The 13,222-nt window shown below is 51.4% G+C and overlaps 1 protein-coding gene across 4 annotated transcripts in view; it reads left to right on the plus strand.

Annotated features, from left to right (window-relative positions):
* Nucleotides 1-3,763: 3,763 nt before the first annotated feature.
* Nucleotides 3,764-13,222, plus strand: part of CD6 (CD6 molecule) — a 28,723-nt gene continuing 19,264 nt past the window's right edge. The window contains exon 1 of one of the 4 annotated variants that reach the window (XM_037899408.2): nt 3,764-5,560. In XM_037899408.2, coding sequence (XP_037755336.1) covers nt 5,338-5,560 — 223 coding nt within the window. In that variant the 5' untranslated portion in view covers nt 3,764-5,337. The remainder of the gene's footprint in view (nt 5,561-13,222) is intronic. The other 3 variants (XM_037899409.2, XM_037899407.2, XM_043549594.1) reach the window with 3 other exon arrangements.

The raw sequence follows: 13,222 nt of genomic DNA on the forward strand, positions 1-13,222 counted from the left end.
CTGCTGTGCCCTTTCCCCCTGCGTGACACCCTTCTTCATGCTTTTCCAGCCCTTCCCCAAACTTTCCCTTTACTCTCCTTTCCCCTGCTCCAGTCTTCTCCCAAGATGATTCCCTCTGCCTAATAATCATACCTAGCACCTTTTATCAGGGGATCTCAACATTCTTTACAAAGGCACTCACTATCATTAGCACCAGACAGGGAAACTGAGGCACAGAGGGGCAAAGTGACTTGCCCACGGTCACCCTGCAGGCCAGTGGCAGAGCTGGGAATAAACCCCATCTCTCATGAGTCTCAGTCCAGTGCTCTTTCCACTAGGCCCCACTGCCCCCAAGAGCAGCTGGCCTGCTTAAAGCCAAGAGGGGCGGAAGCATTGGTGGGAGACTGTCATAGGACAGGATCTCCCATCCCAAACATGAAATGAATAGCTCAGCGCGGCAGAGATATTACAAAACACCAAACAAACCGTCCTGTAGCAAAGGAAATGGAGGCAAACGGGAAGCAATAGTTCATTCTAGTAGCTCTTGCCCAAGAGCAGTTCTAGCCAAACGGGAATGGGTGCAAACAATGGGCTCCCAACAAGAGGGATTTAACTAATAACCACCCTGAGTCACTCCCAGTTGTCTCGGAGGCGTTCTGGAGAGCCCTGCGGGAGGGGCCAGAAAATAGGTGACAAGCTGATCCATAGATTTTCAGCCCAGACTGGACCTTCAGCTCCATCCTCAGCTCCATCACACCTAGGTGGTGATGGAGCTGCAGATGAGCCTTTTGCCATGGGGCTTCTGCCCTGAATGCTGCACAGCACCATCCTGGTGTCAGAACACACAATAGGTGTCATTACCCAAAGCCTTGCTGTGCGTAGCATGGCCTTCCAACTCCCCCAAAAGCCTTTTCCTCCTTTCTTCCCGTATGGGGTTTGCAGATTGTGTCTCTCTCTCCAGTGCCCCTAGCTTTGGCTCTTCAGAAGGGCCTTTCCTACCTCCTTCCTCTCAGGGAAGTCCAGTGCACTCCACCGTTCCAAACTCCCCTGCCAATGGACAGGAGACTCCCTAGGAGGACCGGAATCGCCACGCTGGATGAGGGCAGGGAGCCATCTGTGCTGCCTCCGGCTAGTGTTTCAGAAGGTCCAAGACCCTGACTGCTGATAGTTGTAGGATCACCATCTTCCCAGCCCCCATTAGAGGTTGGTTTATGCCCTGAAGCAGCAAGCCTAGGAACAGACCTTCCATGGCTGCACATCAGCATGGCTCCACTGAAATCAGTGCTGCAACATTGATTGATAACAGTTGAGGATCAGGCCCTTGTGATTTTTTTAAAGTCCTTCAGACTCTAACCTCTCCCATCCTGCCTGATTTCCCCCTCCCGCCATGGGTAACTAGTGCAGCCAGAGCCCCCTCTCGCCAGCAAAACGCCAGCAAAGTTATCCATTCCCTTTTGACAGTGTGCCTCAGTAAAGTTAACTCCGCAAATTAATCCCAGTTGGTTTGTATGGCCACATGGTCATGTGGATTGACATCTGGCAGACAGCTCTTCCTCGGAGCTGTCATCTCTCGCACTGGTATTTCAGCAGCAGCTGCTATAAAAAATACACCCCCAGAGTTTCTATTACCGTTTGATATATGTTGTGATTTCTCCTTTTGATGCTGCCTCTTACGGAGCATGGAATTATTTAGTATCTGTCCTGTGATGTCTCCTCTAATTTGCTTCAAGGAGGGCCCAGTATTGAATGCCCTGTGAAAAAGATTTTGTTGTCCCTCTGCTGAGCAGTCCTAGGTTTCAGGGCCTTGCAGCTCAGCCGCTCATTCGAATGAGGCAGAGTGCAGGCTATTAGTACAGCTTGTATACCCCAGTCCCTGAAGAGAGGTGGCCACAAACAACATGCAGGCAAGCCCCTCTGTCAGGGATCTCAGTCCCAAAACCAGTGCTTGGTGCCCACGGAACAGCAAGAACTGATGCTAGTTATAGAGATGAAGGCAGACAGCAAACTCTCCTGCAGCTTGCCACAGCTAGGAACAGAGGAATTGCCAGACTGGATCAGAGCCACGGTCCATCTAATCCACTGTCCTGTCCCTTCAGAGGAAGGTGAAAGAACCCTGCAGGAGGCAGAGGTGGGATAATTTGCCCCCAAGCAGAGTTCATCCTGGTCTTTAATAGAGATTGGCTTAAACCTTGAAACATATCCCTGCCAATGTTTTTGTTATCACTAATTATGGTAACGCTGGAAGTTCTTGATCTCCATATAAACATCCAATTCCCTTTGGAAGCTTGTTCAATTCTGAACCTCAACAACTTCTAGTGGCAGTGAGTTACACAGGCTCATGGCATGTTGTGTGGAAAGTATTTCCTTTCACTGGCTTTGAATTTTCCCCCTTTCATCTAGTGTCCCCTCGTTCTTATGTTAAGGAGGCAAGGAGAGCAGAAGTGCCTGATCTCCCTTCTCTAGACCAGTCATTGTTCGATAGATGTGTACCGTGTTCCCTTTCGAGCGCTCAGCCTGAACGTTCTCTCAGGGCCAAATCCTTCGTCACTGGAGTCGTAGGAGTTTAGCAGCTGACCTCAATGGGAGCAGGATCAGGGGCTTAATGCAGCTTTACTAGATGGAATATGTCACCCATCTGTGGGAGCCATCCCCATCTCCACTCACACAGTGTCACTTTCAGCCAAACATGATGTAACCCGCGGGTGAGTGTGGTTTACATGTTCCTCCCTCCCCACCCCCCACCCCCACCCCCCCACGGTGCCTGAGCCATAGCCGCTGTGTGTCTGTTACAGCCCCAGCTAGGGAGCCTTTGCTTTTTAGCTCCTACTGCAAATGCTCTAGAGGTTCCCCAGTTCAATTCCTGGTGTGCCAGCCAGGAGGGCAGCTGTCACAATGGCAACCCACATCCTTTAGGTTTTCAGGGCTGGATCCAAAGTCCACAGAGCTCAACGGACAGATTCCTGTTACTTCCCCGGGCTTTGGCGCAGGGGCTGAGTTTGTGGGTTTGATGGGGTGTACGCCCTCTTCCATGCAGAGAGAGGGTTAATGGGAGCATGGGTACTCAGATAGCCAACCTGTCTGCACCTGGAGGGAAGGTGGGGTAATTCTGTTCTCAGGTCCAGCTGGGGAGGAGCTGGGTGGCTGATTGCAGGCAAAGAGGCCCAAGGCAGTGGGGGAGAGAGACATGGATGCACAGCAAGCCTGGGGAGAGGCAGACAGGAGCTGGGCCGCCAGGGAGAAAGTCCCGGGAGGTGTCGTTCACTACAAGAGCAGGTGAGACTGTTGCAGAGCCTGGGAAGAGGGTGCAGAGGAGTAGAGTTGGGAAAGACCTTGAGACAGACTCAGCTAGGAAGTAGCCCAGGGAGGAAGCAGCAGGTCTGAGGGAGCAGACATGAGCTGCTTGCTTTAGGGCCCCTGGGCTGGCACCTGGAGTAGAAGAAGGGCCTGGGTTCTCCCACTGGCTACGGTGAAGCTGGGGTGAAACCCCCTGACACAAGGGGCAGGAGCACCGGCCAGCCTAGAGTGGAAGACCTGGCGTGAGGCCGCCAGGCGATGGTTTTCTTGGACCCTCTGTTACCCCAGAAGGGGTGGGATTATACATGCTCTGGCTGCAGGGCCGAGTCCCAAGAAGCAGACCACCGCAGAGCTGTGGATAAAGGGTGGCAGAGGAAGAGAGCCTGCTAGGCTGTGCCCAGCCACACGGGGGCATGACAGCTGGTGAGTCGCTCTTCTGCAGTGCGGTTCCTTCTTTCACAGGGCGGTGGTAAATAGCCCACGGGGGAACCCCCGGCCCCAGCACCACGCCTCTCCCAGCTGTGCATGGCAGCCCCGGCGCCCTGGCATCTCTATGCCATGTCAGTGAGCCTCCTCAAGAGGGCAGCCTGGTAAAGCTCAACGGAGCATGTGTTTTGATGCCATCTGAGGCACGGCGGGGGAGGGGGGCGCCGATGCCCGAGGTGTCCTGCGTGTGACATTTCAGCAGTTCCCTTTGACAGATGCTTCGCGTGCCCCACATCAAGCCCTGACTAGCCACAGTCAGATGGGTGAGCAGGAACGTCAGAGCGAATAGCAACAAACTCGATAGCAGAAAGCCCCGGGGGAGTGGAAGGAGCCGTGCTTAGCATCGTCAAAATAGCACAGTGCACCTAGCAATGCTCCACTGGGATGGTTGGCTCAGAAGGGCAGAAGAAGCCCTAGAGCCTATGTCTACCCGGCTTAGTGGGTGGAAGACCGAGAAGTGGCTATAATGGTGCTGAATGCCCGAAGCTAGAACAGGAGGAGTGCTATGCCGGGAATGCCAGTGGGAGAATGTCAGGTTTCAAACAGGGCTCCTGACAGGCTCACTGCTGTGCCGTCCACACCAAAGTGCCATCAGAAGCGCCCCTTCCTGTCAGTCCCACAGGACCAGCAATCCTAGGAGGGCACTGGCTCTGCTTCTTGAGGGATGCCCAGAACCCCGCCGGCATGAGCGATATGCCCACCCAGCCACTCATGTGGTGAAATACCAGGAGCAGCAAACACAAGTGCCGGGGAAGGATCCCCCTAGAGGCTGAATGGGTCATGGCAGAAGGAACTGCTTTGAGACAAGATGGGGCATGTGACCAGAAAGTCATTGTCCCTGGGGATCCTAGTGTGAATCCGGACATGCAGTCTGGTCGCGGGGTCCCTGGGGATCCAGGTGCAATTCCTGACACATGGTCTGTGCATGGGGTCCCTGGGAATTGTGGGGCCCATCCTGATGCACAACCTGGGCGTAGGATTCCGAGGGATCCCGAGGTGAATCCTGGCACGCAGCCTGCAAGTGGGGTCCTTGGGGATCCTTGAGTGAATCCTAATGCATGGTCTGGGAATGGAGACCCTGGGCATCCTGGGGTGAATCTGGACATGAGGCCTGAGCACGGGGTCCCTGGGCATCCCGAGACTAATCTGGAGGTGCGGTCTGGATGCGGGGTCCTTGGGCATCCGGGGGTGAATCCTGACATGCAGCCTGTAAGGGGGTCCCTGGGCATCCCGGGGTCAATCCAGACACATAATCTGGGTGCAGGGTCCTTGGAGATCCTAGTTCAAATTCTGAGGTATAGTCTGGGCATGGGTCTTTGGGGATGCTGGTGCAATCCTGACACACGGCCTGTGTGGAGGATCCCTGGGGATCCGGATGAATCCTGACATGTGGTCTGGGCCTGGGGTCCCTGCGAATCTTGGGGTCGGCTCCTGACATGTGGCCTGCAACCCATTTCCATTACCTAGTTTTGCTTTCGCCCGGCCCAATTGCTTTCAGGCTTGCTGCACTTTGCAGAGGTGGCGGCCGCCCCTGCTGCCTTTCAGCACCGTGCTGGGGGCTCCCTCCCCACCCCTGAGATGCTGAGTTGGCTTCCTGGAGACTGCAACCACAAGCCAGAAAACAAGAGCGAGAGAGTCTTGTGTGGGAGCCACACACCAGACAGAGAACGAACGAAAGAACCTGGTTTTGGCCCTCCCTTCCCAGCCTATAATGCGATCACCCTGCAGCCTGTGCCAGTGACAGTGATGGACGTGCTGTGGGTATCTCTGGTGGCTCTTTTCCTGATGGCGCCCAGACAAGGTACCCAGCCCTCTCTCCACCCCCCCCTTCGTTACCTTCTCTCTGGACCAGGATCCCCATGGGTTGAGCCTCTTGGCCGAGCTCTCCGGCCAAAGCACTGTTGTAGGATCTGCCCCTTCCTCTCAGCCTTCTGCATTGCACACACTCTGGGCCAGGCCCTCAGCTGGGGTAGGTCTGGGGACTGAAGTCTTCCCTTCTCCCACATCATAGGCACAGCGGGGGGAAGGTCTCTAAGCTGCCGTCAGGTGGGCGAGATGTGAGGCCCCATCCCCTCTTCTTCACCCACTTCCTCATTCCCTCCGCCCCCTCCCAGGACACATGGCACCCCACAGAGCCAGCCCCCTCATCCCTTCCCAGCAAATACCCCAGCAAGGGCTGGTGGGAGGGAAGAGACCTGGCTGGGGATATCCTGTTCTTTCCTGCCTGCAGAAATGCTGTCCAGTCCAGCTTAGCGTGGCACCTAACCCTGACCCTTGTGCGGCAGCCAGTCTAGATAAGCTCCTGTCCCCCTCACTCCTGGAGACAGAGCTGGGATAGGGAAGGGTGGCCATGGGGTCCTGAGGTGGAACTGGGGGGCTCCGTCTGGCACAGAGGGAGGTGAGACTGAAGGTGGAGCCGTATCAGCGAGGCCAGGGGATGGTTACTCGGGCAGAGGGACAGGCTCGCAGTGGGCTTGCCAGAGAGATGTGGCTCTAGAAATGGGCATTCTCACACAGAGGGGCATGTTCCAGAGGACGCGGGCGAGGTGCAGAGGTGTTACATTACTGTTATGCTCTGCTGTGGGGGTCTTGCTATCAATATCAGAGCACCCCCAGGAGCAGCCATCGCCCTTTCTTCTCCGGATACCACCTAAGCGTAGAACAGCCGGGCCCCATGTAGCGCGATCTAGTGAGGACAAGGCACCCGAGCAATTTCTGTCGGGGTCCCCAGTGCAGAACTGATTGCTTCAGGGAGGCCCTTCCTGCTCCCCACACATCGCAGTCCCTTTGGGCATCCTTCAGGCTGAGAGGACCAAGCGTTTTCCAGATGAAGGGCCAGGCGCACAGCTGGTGTAAATCAGCATAGCGCTACCCAAGAGCTGGCGCTATGGCCATTTACACTAGCCGGGGATCTGGCCCCTAATTAAATTAATCAAAGCACCATATAGCATCAGCATCATTATTTATTATTCACCCAGCCCCAGAAATGCGTGTGGCAATTTATACAAAACAGATCTCCGCCCCAGCCAGCATATAAATCCTCTTGTTCAGACTGTTACTATTGATTGACCTATTATTGTGGTATTGTTTGTTTCCTGTGTAACTGTGCCAACTGCCACGGCCTGTTTTATTTCTTAATCAGGTTATTTGCTGCTCGCTGCAGCCCTGTGTAACTGGGGGCATGGCACCTTTTCTTAAAGCAGTCTTCTCTTAAAGTGATCTGCGGGCGTGGCCCTGGGAAATGAATGCTGATGAGGATTTTATGGGAAATGAATTTATTATTTTTGTTGGACGGGGGGAGAGGGAGAGTCTCATCCCACTTCCCAGTGAGACAGTTTCCATGTCACAACCTCTTCTTCCCCCCTGCCCCATCACAATTGCTGCTGGTTGTCCCCCTCGCTCAGTAGATGGAAAGAAGCCTGCACTTCCATAGCCCTAAAGATCAGCATTGAGCCCTATTGCTGGTCCCTTACTGAACCTGCATAACTAGACGAATTCAGTCTCCAGGGCTGTAAATTTAGAGCCTTTTCCCAGCACTAAATTCACAACGAATTAATTATTATTAATAGCCCGACTTTAACCCCCGCCCCCCTGCCCCAGATCACCATGTGTCTGTTGAGTTCTGTCCTTTATTCTTAATCACTGGAGACCATTCAGAAGAAAACAATTGTTGCTAGAATCCAGTCCTATTGTTATTTCTTAACTATCCTGCAATGGCTTTATTGATGCAGTGAAGTCTCAAGGGACCAAATCCTTTTATGGTAAAACTGATCTAGCTACATTGAGTGTGTTGATTTACACCTGCTAAGGATCAGGCTCATTATACTGCATCAGCAAAGCCACGATCGGATATTTAAGAAATAATAATAGGATTCAATTCTGGCAATGCTTTCCTCGACATTTTCTTCTGATCATCCGTTTCCATGAAATCATCTCAGAGTAAGAAACTACTGGCCGTGTCTGTCCTATTGACTTTGGCGCACTCGATGAAGGTATCCCGATATAAACATGGCATCACTCATTTAACAAAATCAATACATCAACAATCAGATTAATATGCGCTTTGGGGGCAGGAATCTGTTGTATAAAACTCCAGCGCTGTGGAAATGATTAACAACAATAATACTTGCTCTCTTTCCTCAAATCATTATTAAACTAAACATCACACTGTGAGATTAATGCCAGGTGTGATGTCCATTTTAGTCATTTGTAGAAAAATCACCTACCCTCCCCTGTTTCTGTATAATTGGTGTTGTTGAGTTAGGTATTATATTTGGCAAGAAAAGGATTAATTCTATCTTTTAAATGCATTTTATATCCCTAACAACATAACATAGCTTTCATGGTAACACGTAGGGCTAGGTTTTTAAGGTGTTTAAGCACCTAACTCCCATGGGTCTTAGCCTTATTATAGCCTCTTCAATATGCTTAGAGACAATGAATAATAAATATATTATAAAACAATATTATGTATCTATATTTCAATATATATTGGTCCATATGGAAAGGATCTTGCATTCTGGAATATAGCAAGTACATAACGCATTTTCTGCACAATCTCTCAAATTAACAGCAGGTTACAGAAACCCCTTGAAGTCAACAGTTATACCGGGGATCCATTTTTCCTTTGACCTTTACAGACAATAGTTTGCTGTTCTTTACAATTGCGTTAAGAAAACCTTCACTCTGATCTGTCCATTGGCGCCATCTTAGCACAAGAGCAGAAATATGTCATCATATTGTACAGAAGGTGCCAAATGCTGAATATCTTCCTCTGGCTGACAGTTACCGCGAAGGTGGATTAAATATGTATATACGGCCCCCATCACCATAGCATCTGGATACTTCACAGTCATTAATATATTTATCCCCACAGACACCTCAGGAGGTAGGGATGTGCTATTGTACCCATTCTGCAGAGGGGGAATGGAGAGTCAAAGTGACCTATTCCAGGTCATTGAGGGAGCTTGTGGCAGAATAAGAAATTGAACCAGGGTTTCCTGAGTCACAGGCTAGTAGCCTAAGCACTGGGCCATCCTGATGTGGATAACATGGGGTGGTAATAAGGGGATAAGGATCAGATCAGATTTGCTGTGTGCAGTCCGTTTTAAGACACCGGGCGCCGGCCAGCGATTTTTCTGTGTTGTGTCCTTTCCCCGGCCAAAGAAAACCATTTCTTCCCATCGCAGTGGAAATACCCTGACTTTAGCCATCAGCCTACATCCCCTGCAGTGAGGAAGTAGAATAATTAATTCAGACAGCATAGCATTTCTAGTGATAAACATCAAAGCATTCACAGCCGGAGAGTCTCTAGCTCAGCCAAACTGTCTACTCCCTGCTAAAAACCCTCCATAAAATGGTTTGTTGGTATATGTTATATCAACAAAGATCCTGGGAAAGCCAGCAAGGTTAGAGTGAAGGAGACAAAACTAAAATGATACAAGGCCCTAGGGGCATAGCTTACCCAGAGGGAATGAGATAAGAGTGTTTAGCCTAAAATAAAGCAATGTTAACAATGAGATTTATTAAGCTATGGAATTGCCTCCCAGGGGAAGTCCTGTTGCTTGGAATAATTGGAAGGAACAGAGCACTCAGGGAAGCAGGGGCTAGACCTGTGCTGTCTGGAAGTGGATGAAGTGACCTGATTTTTTAAAACCAGCCTTGCTGGTGATGCTGTCATTTTTTTCACGCACCATCAGGCGCGGGCACGAATTAGAGCAGCTGCCTGCAAATCAAAAGGCAGCTGGGCATCCACCTGCCATTTTCTAAGGGCACAGTCTGTTGGCATCGGTGGATTTAATAATGAGGCGCGCACGGGCTCTTCCATCTCTGATTCTGACAGCTGCAAAAGTTGCCGCTACGTACTCCGTTTTTGGGCGCACAACTGGACACAGCCCGTTGGAGCTGTGGTGGCTAAGACCTGGGGCCCTGTAGCAGCCTCACACTGGGCACTCAGTGTCAGTGGCTGCTTTTGAAAATTTGTGTCTATGGACCAGATCCTCAGCTGGTGTGAACTGAACTTTTGCTTGAGAGGTAACTGCAAAGTCGTACAGCTCTCTCCTGCAGCAGGCAATTTCCTGCTGTCTAGCCTAGCTTTTGCTTTGCTGTGTTTGGTCCCATCTCACCTGGTTACAACCAAAGCCCCTGCTTGCATCCCAGGGTTCCGCTGTCCCGGCATTCACCCCATTGCTCCAGAGTCACGGCTGTCATTTAAAAAGAAGAGTGTTTCTAACCCTTCAGGTCGTGAGGATAATACCAGCGATGGGAACCAAGCATCACCAGTGCAGAAATTCCTGCCTGAGGGTACGTCTACACTGCAAAAAAAGACCTGAGGCAGCTGACTCAGGCTCGCAGGGCTCAACACTACAGGGTCAATTGATTTGGAATTGTGCTTTAAGGCTAAAAATAGGTGTGTGGACATTCCTGCTCAGGCTGGAATCCGGGCTCTGAAACCCAGAGAGGAGGGAGCGTCTCAAAGCCTGGGATGCAGCCTGAGGGGGAACATCTACGCTGCTATTTTTAGCCCCCTAGCTTGAGCCCAACTGAGTTGACCCAAGCTCTGAGACTTGCGGCTGCTGTGGGTTTTTTGCAGTGTGACGTACTCACTACAGTTACTGCAGAGATGGACATTATGACCTGGTATCTTTTTTGTTCTTTTAGTCAGTCTGCTTTTGCCAGTCAGTTTCCTTGCTTGGCAGTATCTCAGTGGGATTCTCTATGGCTGATGATTGATCCCCCACTGCTCTGTCGCCTGAGGCTACTGGCAACAGCTTAAATCAGCTTATAATCAGAACTAAACCCCAAAAGACTGGATGGCTCTGGAGAAAAGAAACGGCACGTGAAGGCTTTACCTGAGTGTGCCGAGAGCCTGAAAAAATAGGTGTGAACTGCCCCATCCTCTTCAGCCAGGCCTTGAGGGATTCTGGAGTTCAGCATTTCCGCTGTGCAGTCGGCCATTTTGTTGCAGCCACGCGCCCGGCATTTTGTTTTCTGGCTCCCTGACCAGCTGGGACCTGCCAGCAGCTGCCTGTTGCTCGGCAGCTCTTCCAACAAGGGAGAGTTAACTGGGTGACAGGAAGGGATCCATGGAGCCAAGCAGTAGGGGGTCAGGGATCCAGAGTCCAGGAGTAGTCAGTGAGAGGGGCAGCCAGAAGTGTAGGTCTGTCTGTCTGGGGGCTGGGAATGGGAACCACGGGTGTCCATGGTGATCGACTACATTAATATTGCTGCAGGGCACAGAGGTTGCGGCCACAAGTTCTGGTCCATTATGTGACGGGCGAATGTGACACTGCTTATACCCCCATGGATCCACCTCCAAAATGCCTCTCCTCCTGGAAACCCGTCAGCAGACAGAGCCGGGTGTTTGCGCCTGATGCTGGGTAGGAGTCGGAGGAGGGAGTGGATAACCTAGGCAGTCTCTGACTGGCATGGGCCACTGGGATAACCTCAGCCGGGCTTGGGCAGCTGGTTAGTTCCACTGCCCAGCTGACCTCACCGTTCTAAGGTTTGCTTTTATATCTGTAGCTGCAATGTCTCCTTTCTCAGTGGCAGGCCGTAACTCTTTGTCTCAGCACAGCTGACTTCTGGAAGCAATCTCTCCCACTCCCTCATCTGCCATCCATGGGATCCCTTGTCCATCCTTCCAGACTCTTATCAGGTCATCACCCCGTATCTAACACATGACAGTGTCCCTCAACAGGGGGCCCAGGCTACACAGGACTGTCACCCAAGGGCGCTTTAAATGACGGGTGCCTGGCTGCCCAGTTCACTCTTGAGCTCTGGCTGCAGTGGCACGAGGAGTCTGCGCCACTTGCTGACATGTTTGTGTCACTGGGTTATTGTAGCCACTCTCCCTGATGAGTGACTAACTGGGTTAGCGCTTGTGATTCCCCGAGGAGGAGGACTTAACTGAACACACTGGAGAGTCTCACTTCATTTCCCAGCAGCGGCTCCAGTGCGGTTCCAGAGCGTGTCTGCAGCCTGGTGCACAGATTGCCTTGTGTGGATACAATCCAGGCAGTCCACATGCTGGGTTATTGGAGCCCTTCCATGTGGCTTTGCCTGCGTGGGTCAGAGCTGCAGCTGGTGTAAACAAAAAAATGATGATTCACACCAGCTGAGGATCAGGCCCCCAAATACCTTGGGAGTTAGGTTGATGGGAATTAGGAACCTAAATATCTGTTTTATTTGTCCTCCCCCTGCCAAACACACTCTGAACATGAAGGACAATTCAGTCACAACGAACCAGGTGCCGATTCTGCAAACACTTAGGCACCTGCTTAACTTTAAGCTTGTGAGTTGTCCCATGGTTAATGTGAAGCCCATACCTAGGTGTTTGTGGGATCAGGGCCTGTGGCGTGTCAATTATTTGGTCACTTTGATTACATAGGGCAGCAGAGCCAAGAAAATGCAAGGAACCCCACCAAACCTAGTCTATATAGTGATGGTCCAAGAGTAGCTATCTGCATGCCAGGGAGTAGCTTACCACCAGATGCCTAGGTTCTCAGCCTGTGAGACACCCTCCAGAAGTGGGTCATGACCCATCCTAACTGGTTTGTGGCTAGAACTGGGTGGAAAATTCTGATGTTGATTTTGACAAAAGATGGGTAAATGTTTCCATTTTCCTACCAGCACTGTCCCTGCTTGGAAAATTGCAACATTTCAATGAAAAACAGAAGAAAGTCATCCATGGATTCCCCCTTCTCCAACATCTCTAGTGGAGTTTAAGTGAAAGGAATTGACAACCTAGTGAATACATACGAGGTCAGATCCTCAGCTGGTTTTCACCAGCTTCAACAGAGTTATGCAGTTCAACACCACAGCAGAGGATCTGACCCAATGTGCCTCATCAACATGAATAAATTCAGGCCAGAAATTAGAAGGTTTCTAAATATCAGAGGGGTGTTGTTCTGGAACAGCCTCCCCATAGAAGTTGTGGGGGCAAACCTCTTAATTTATTTTGAGAGAGAGCTGGCCTAATGTATGAGTGTGATTGTATGACAGGGTTGCCTGTGGTGGTGGGGGGCTGGGCTCCAGAGCTTTGGGTCTCACTTCGGTTTACATCTTCTGCTCCTAAAACTCATGCTTCAGGGTTTCAGCGAGCCACCTGCAGGGGTCAGGAAGAGATCCCACCGCAGTGTGTTCTGGGAGGTTTTGTATCTCCTTCCTCTGAGGCATCAAGGATGGCCATGACTGGAAGTGGGACAGTGGGTTCAGAGGGCTATGAGGTGTGGTGCCTACCATTCTCTCTCTCAGGTGCTTGGCTGACTCGTGCTTGTTCATGTGCTCAGGCTCTGACTGCTCACCACCTGTGGGGATGGGAAGGAGTCTTCCTCCAGGTCAGATTGGCAGTGACCGTGGGGATTTCAATTTCCTCTGCAGCACGCGGGTGGGGTCACTTGCCAGGATTTTCTGGGTGTATCTCACTTAATCATTTCCCTGCCACTGCAGGGGCCTTGGGGAC

The sequence above is a fragment of the Chelonia mydas genome, chromosome 6, assembly GCF_015237465.2.
Source record: "Chelonia mydas isolate rCheMyd1 chromosome 6, rCheMyd1.pri.v2, whole genome shotgun sequence".
NCBI lineage: Eukaryota > Metazoa > Chordata > Testudines > Cheloniidae > Chelonia > Chelonia mydas.